Genomic DNA, 6,682 nt, shown 5'->3' on the forward strand with positions numbered 1-6,682 from the left:
CCAGCTCAATGTCACCTGTGAGTGTGGGGCAAGGATGCCCAATTCCCCGAAGGGGTGAGGGGCAGGAAGGTCAGTTTGGGGAGCCTCTAGTTTTACTGGAAGGTCTGTCTGAGTGTGGGACCTAGAAGGACTCAAGCCCTGTCCCTCCTGTGTTTCTGTGGTTTCTGGGGGTGAGGAGAAGATACCTACATGTATCTCACACGCCCCCACCTCACTGAAGAGGGAAATGCCCTCTTCCCATCCCAGGTGCCGCACAGAACCCAACAACTGGTGTCTGCCTGGAACACAGCCCAGGTAGGAAGGAGCCTCCTCCCTGGGTATAGAGAGTGGGGTTTTTCAAACCTCAGCACAGAGTCGTGTCCCTTCCACTTTCTGCACTCATGGAGATGGCCTAGACCCCCTGTGGGTGAAGCCAGTGTTTCCTCTCCCTCCCCAGGCACCGTGGCCCTGTGAGCTGCTGTCCCCATCGACTCCCCTCTTCTCTTCTGCCACCTCCCCACCCCATCATCGGGAGAAGGGAGAACAGGGCAACGTGAACCCAGCAGATCCGCCCCTTATCATGCATCTCCTGATGACTCCTCCTGTCGCATCTTTTATTCTCCCCAACAGCTGCTTTTTTAAGTACTTCCGACACGTAATATATTCACACGGACAAACATCCAAAATGTACAGGAGATTCTGTCCTTAGACATACAATTTCCTCCTGGGAAGTAGCCAGTGTCCATGGGCTGCTCTGAGTCTTAGTGTGTTTGCGATGCGGGGCTCAATCCCAGGACCCTGAGATCATGACCTGAGCTTAGGGCAGAGACTTTAACCCACTAAGCACCCAGGCATCCCAGTGTGTCTTCTCTTAATGGAAAATCATGGCATTCATTTTCTTCTACCAACAGAAACACTGCAACACTGTACTCCATACTCTTGCATCTCATTTCTTGTACGCGTGCCCGTGTGTGTGTGTGTGTGTGTGTGTGTGTGTGTGTGTGTGTGTATCTATGGGGTACATTCTTTTTTTTAAAGATTTTATTTATTTATTTGACAGACAGAGATCACAAGTAGGCAGAGAGGCAGGCAGAGAGAGAGGAGGAAGCAGGCTCCCTGCTGAGCAGAGAGCCCGATGCGAGGCTCGATCCCAGGACCCTGGGATCATGACCAGAGCCGAAGGCAGAGGCCTTAACCCACTGAGCCACCCAGGTGCCCCTATGGGCTACATTCTTAAAACCAAAATAGCTCAATCATAGGTTCTTTGTCTTTGTCTCTTGAGAGACAGGGCAAAGTTTTCTCCACGGAGGGTGGACGAGTTTATTTTCCCAATAGCCAGGGTCAAAACCTATGTTTTCACCAACCCTCCATGGGGTGAATGTTCTGATCTTTGCCAGTACCAGGTGGAAACTGTTATACAGTATTTTTTATATATATGCAGTATTGTGTCCTTGAGGAAAAATTCACCTGTAAGAAAACGTGCTATTTTGGCCATTTCGAAGTGTACAATAGGTGGTTCTGGGGACGTTCAAAGTGTTGTAGGACCATCACTACTACCTGACTCCACCCACCCCCCCACTGCATTGTTATCATCCCTAATGGGAAACCCCCTGCCTCTTAGACAGTCATTCCCTACTCCTCCTCCTCCTGACCCCCTGCAACCAGGAACCTGCCTTCTGTGTCTGCGGATTTGCCCACTGGGAACATGTCAACTAAACGAAATCCCACAAACCATGGACTCTTGTGTCTGACTTTCATTTTACCAAACATTTTCAAGGATCATCCATAGAGCTTGTATGAGTACTAATTCTTTTTTGTCTGGATACTATTCTATTGCATGGATGTCCCATGTTCTATCCAACCACTGATCAGGCGATGGACATGTGGGTGGTTTCTGTTTGGGGCTATGATAATGCTAAGAACACTGGAGGACACGTTTTTGTTTGAACACTCTCTTAAGTTTTCTCGAGCATATGTCCAGGAGTGGAAATGCGGGGTCCAAGGGTAGTTTCTGTGTTTTAAGGTTTTGAGGATAATGCCAGACTGTTTCCCACAGTGGCAGCACCGTTTTTCACCCCCACCACAAGTGTGTGAGGGTTCCCTTTTCTACACACTCTTCCCAACATTGTTGTTTTCCTTTTCAAAATAATTATAGAATACTTGTGGGTGTGAGGGACTGTCCCAGTGTGGTCTGATTTGCATTTTGTAATGACTAATGTCATTCGTTTTTACATGGACATTTTTATCATTGGCATATCTTCTCTGGAGAAACTTTTGAAGTCCTTTGTCCATTTTTGAAGTGGGTTGGTTGCCTTTTTGTAGTTGAGTAAGTGTTCCTTATATGTGCTACACACTACACCTTTATCAGATCTGTGATTGGCTAGTATTTCCTCCCAATACGTAGGTTGCCTTCTTACATTCTCAATAGGATCAAGTGAACAAGACGATTCACTTTGATGAAGTCCAGCTTTTGCGTATTTGTCCAGTCCTCCTGCTGGAAGGGCAGTGTATGAGGTGGGGTGAGCCCCAGAAACAGACGGTCCCACATCCAGTGATGCAGGAAGGCTTGGAGAACCAACGGCCAGAGTCGTGCTGGAGTGAAGGACACAGGGCCGCGTTCAAGCCCATGAATCTGTCCTCGTCCCATGTCCCTACAGTAAAATCAGAGCCCATGGCAGAGTTGGTTCTGGTGGCCATTGCAGAAGCAGCTGTCAAGACCCTGTTTCTCCTGCTCTGTCTCGTCATCCTCATGTGAGCACTGCCCCAGGGGAAGGGGAGAGGTAGGGAGGGCGGGGGCGTGTGGCTGAATCCCAGAAGGGTGCAGGAGGAACTGAACAGGCTGAGGTTGGGGCAGGAAGGAGGATTCCACTGAGTGTCCGTGAGGGGATGTCCCTGCTCAGCTCAAGGTAATCTGTGGGACAAGACATGCCCTCTCTTACCTCAGTCACCTCTCCAAACGCTTAACTGGCAACACGGGTGAATCAGTTCACCCTGCACCCCCATGATTAGACTGAAAGACCCTGATCTCTTCCCTCAGAGTGAGGTTCCTCAGGAAGGAGACAGCCAGGCCTGCAGGGGGCCTGGAGGAGGCAAAGCCCACCCCCAGTTAATCCCTCAGGTGAGTGACGTGGGCAGCTCACCACCCAACATCCCACCAACACCTGCTCCAGGATGGCCCCAGCCTTGCTCCACTCAGCATGGCCAGAATTGAGCTGCCACATTCCTCCCAAAGCCACTTCTCTACGGGGTTTCCCTCACATGGTTGACAGGGCTCTCCTCTCTAAGGCCAGAACTGGGGTGTGGTTCTCCACTGTGACCTCCCTCCCTTCTGCCTGACCCATACATCACTCAGTTTTGCCCATCCTTCCTCCTAGGCTCATCCTGCTGCCAGTCTCCGCCCCATCCTGACCTTACTTGCACCTGTGGCCTCCTTTCTTCCCCAGACTTCTGACCCACCTGCCTCCAGCCTCCCTCTCTCTCCTCAGCACATTGAGTCTTGGGAGACCATTATCATCCACCTCCTCCACAGCATGAAGAGCTATGGATCCTCTCCAGGGCCAAGACCAAGGCTGGGTTTGAAGGCCTGGCATGGTCCGCTCCCCACTGGACCCTCCACCGGGATCTCTACCTCTCCCTGCGTCTTGCAACATCTCCACAACAAGCTGGGCCAAGGTTTTGCATGTGCCCTTCCTTCTCCTGAAGTGCCCTTTCCTCCCCAACCCTGCATCTCCAAGTCCTAATCATCTTCAGGCTCAGTCTTAAAAGCCAACTAGCCCCGTGTGTGTGTGTGACTCACACGATTTTGAATCAAGTCGTATTCAGTTAAGAATAGACTCCTTCAGCAAGTACTACTGAACACCTACTATGTGCCACCTTGTTTTGGTTTCGGGTGCATCAGTGAACACAACAAAATCTCTGTCATCAAGAACTGTCATTCTGGAGACAAGAAATCAAAAGAAATAAATAAGAAATAATATTAGATCACTTTGGGTAGAATATGTGTTTGCAGAAAAGTCATGCAGACTGAGCGCACATGGCATATTGGGGACCATGTTCTGGAACTAAGAGCTGAGGAGGTGACATTTGAGCAAAGCCTTGAAGTCAGGTGACAGAGTAGGTTCTGTATTTTCCTGAGAGAAAATTATCCCAAGAAATGGACAATGGGGAAAGGTGAGTGAAGTCACTCTGAGACAGGAAGAGGGCTGGTGTGGAAACAAGAGGATGGGGTTGAGAGCACAGGAGTGCAAGGTAAGGATGCTGGGATGATGGGGCTGATCTGGTGGGGGTGCAGACCCTGTGGGACTGGGGGTGCAGACCCCATGGGATGCAGACCCTGAGGGTGTGGAGACCTTGAGGAATTGGAAACCTCATGGGGGTGGAGACCCAGGGGTAGGAGTGTAGAGCCCACAGAGGTGCAGACATCCTCCTGGTGCAAATCATGTGAGCCTTGCAGAAAATGCAAGAATCTGACTGAGGGGGGTGGTGGGGACAGGTAGGGAGAAGGTGGTGGGGTTAGGACATTGGGGAGGGTATGTGCTATGGTGAGTGCTGTGAAGTGTGTAAATGTGACGATTCACAGACCTGTACCCTGGGGCTAATAATACATTATATGTATAAAAAAAAAGAAAAAAATTATAAAAGAAAAGATAGAAAGCTCAAAAAAAAAAAAAAAGAAAATGCAAGAATCTGGAAGCCTTTGAGGAGAGCAGAGATATGACTGAACTTTCCTTTCAGTAGGATCCCCACGGCTGTTCTGCTCAGGAGCAGCCAGAGTCGTCCACGATGGCAAGACAGGGATTCGGAGGGTACTGCTGGTGCCCCAGGTGGGACACGATGCTGGCTCCAACCACGGAGAGTGGGGGCTTTATTTTTGGATATAGAATGATGATAGAACAAACAGGATTTTGGGGGCACCTGGGTGGCTCAGTGGTTAAAGCCTCTGCCTTTGACTCAGGTCATGATCTCAGGGTCCCGGGATCGAGCTCTACATCAGGCTCTCTGCTCAGCAGGGAGCCTGCTTCTCCCTCTCTCTCTTTCTGCCTGTGTCTCTGCCTACTTGTGATCTCTCTCTGTCAAATAAATAAATAAAAATCTTAAAAAACAAAACAACAACAAAACAAAACACCCCCCCCCCAGGATTTCTAAATGATTCGGGGGAGGTAGGGGTAAAAAGAGGAGCAAGTATGAAGACCAGTGTCTTCTCTGAGCATCTGGCAGGATGGGGTCAAAGACTTTAGAGATTTTCATTCTGAGAATGTCAGGGATGGAGCAGGCTATGACTGTCTGGAATCAGCAGAGGGGTCCTTCCAGGCAGAGATGACAAATCCCGCAGCTCCTGGAAGGACATAATCAATAGGGAGGAAAGGGACTGATTGTACATAGAGAAAATGAGGCACTTGGAGACAAGTTTGTCACTGGGGACCAAATAATGGCATATTTGACATAAGGGGCAGGAAAGGGGTGAAGATGTGGTTGGAGGAAGTTCAGGAAAGTCAGATGAGGGGAGATGGAAGAAGGGGTACAGACAACCCTGTGAGGACTTTGCTGCAAAGAGGAGCAGAGCAAGGCTCCAGAGAAGGAGAGCTTCTGCCTTTTCTGCCTTCCCCCTGGAGGGAGCATCTCTGATTACCTGTCTGTATTAACTTCCTCGGGCCCCAGTATCAAATGCCACACTCTTGGGATCTTAAGACAAAAGAAATGTAAGCTCTCACAGGGAGGTCAGAAAGCTGTGATATGAAGGACATACGTTGTTTCCCTCTGCCCTGCTGAGATCTCCCTGGGACTCTGTAACACAGGACAGGTGAACCAGAGGAAAGTGTACAAATGTATTTCATATGAGGTTTATGTGGCACAGGAGCCTTCATAAAGAAGTGAAGACCCCAATAAATGGCTAAACCTGAGGGGTTGTTGCTAGATTTACCGAAGAGTAGAAAGTTGGAGCCACACCTGGGAGAACAAACGGTTTGAGCTGTGGGTGGTAACTGAAGTGGCTTGAAGAAACCTGCTTGCCGGATCCATCCCTCTGTCCATCTGTCATCAGACTTGTGATGTTCCTTTCCTCTGGGTAGAGGGAGGGAAAAGTCACAAAGTCCTTCCTCCACCTGCCAGTTCTCAAATTCCTTCCTCCTGAAAGGGTCAGGAAGCCAAGGTCACACATTTTGGGAGCCATGTCCTGAACCCCAGAATCCCAAATCAGGGTTGCTGCACAGAAATCAAGAGTGGTTGAGCTCCACGTTTTCCAGAGGCTCAAGGAGAGAATCCTTCTCCTGCTTCTTGGGGGGTGATGGTGGCTGCCAGTATGCCTTAACCTGGGGAGTCACTGCTCCACTCTGGGTCTCTGTGGTCATGTTCCCTCATGCTGCTCTGTGTGCAGAAAGTCACCCTCTGTTTCCCCTTTAGAAGGACACTCTGATAGAGTTAGGACCCAACCCAGATAATCTACAATGATCTCCACAGTCCAGATCCCTAACTTCATCCCATCTGCCAAGACCTTATTTCCTGTAAGGTAACATCTAGTTTCCACGGATTAAGACCTGGGTATGTTTGGGGTCATTATTTAGCCCACTGCATGGCCCAAAGGATTTTCCCCACCCCCAAATGTCCCCATACAGCCCCCTGACCTTCTTTACTCTGTTCTTCCATGTCCTGAGGCCCTGGTGGGCCACCTCAGGCATAACAGAGGACTTGGGGAAGAGGGACCTGC

At 49.8% G+C, this 6,682-nt stretch overlaps 1 protein-coding gene across 7 annotated transcripts; it reads left to right on the forward strand.

Moving 5' to 3' along the window:
* On the forward strand, window positions 1-3,960 carry LOC111140437. 7 transcript variants are annotated; one of them, XR_002640150.1, is made up of 4 exons: window positions 2-17; window positions 247-294; window positions 2,637-3,097; window positions 3,354-3,960. XR_002640150.1 is itself a non-coding variant. In XM_022492690.1 (4 exons), the coding sequence occupies exons 1-4, from the start codon at window positions 227-229 to the stop codon at window positions 3,717-3,719; spliced, it is 609 nt and encodes a 202-aa protein (XP_022348398.1). In that variant the 5' UTR covers window positions 24-226; the 3' UTR covers window positions 3,720-3,960. The 7 variants fall into 7 exon arrangements, 3 of the variants coding, with proteins under 3 accessions (XP_022348398.1, XP_022348399.1, XP_022348400.1); XR_002640151.1 differs by having other exon boundaries at window positions 6-17; window positions 2,408-3,097; XM_022492690.1 differs by lacking the exon at window positions 2-17 and having other exon boundaries at window positions 24-294; window positions 2,637-2,730; window positions 3,017-3,097.
* Window positions 3,961-6,682: the final 2,722 nt, after the last annotated feature.

The sequence above is a fragment of the Enhydra lutris genome, unplaced genomic scaffold (genome assembly GCF_002288905.1).
Source record: "Enhydra lutris kenyoni isolate GAN:26980312 unplaced genomic scaffold, ASM228890v2 scaffoldscaffold1158, whole genome shotgun sequence".
In the NCBI taxonomy this organism is placed as follows: domain Eukaryota; kingdom Metazoa; phylum Chordata; class Mammalia; order Carnivora; family Mustelidae; genus Enhydra; species Enhydra lutris.

Excerpts from the sequence above, each read along its gene's own strand:
- LOC111140437 (XM_022492690.1), top strand. The coding sequence starts at position 227 with ATGCCCTCTTCCCATCCCAGGTGCCGCACAGAACCCAACAACTGGTGT. Across the intron at positions 295-2,636 it reads CTGCCTGGAACACAGCCCAG|TAAAATCAGAGCCCATGGCA; the intron begins GTAGGAAGGAGC and ends ATGTCCCTACAG. Across the intron at positions 2,731-3,016 it reads CTCTGTCTCGTCATCCTCAT|AGTGAGGTTCCTCAGGAAGG; the intron begins GTGAGCACTGCC and ends CTCTTCCCTCAG.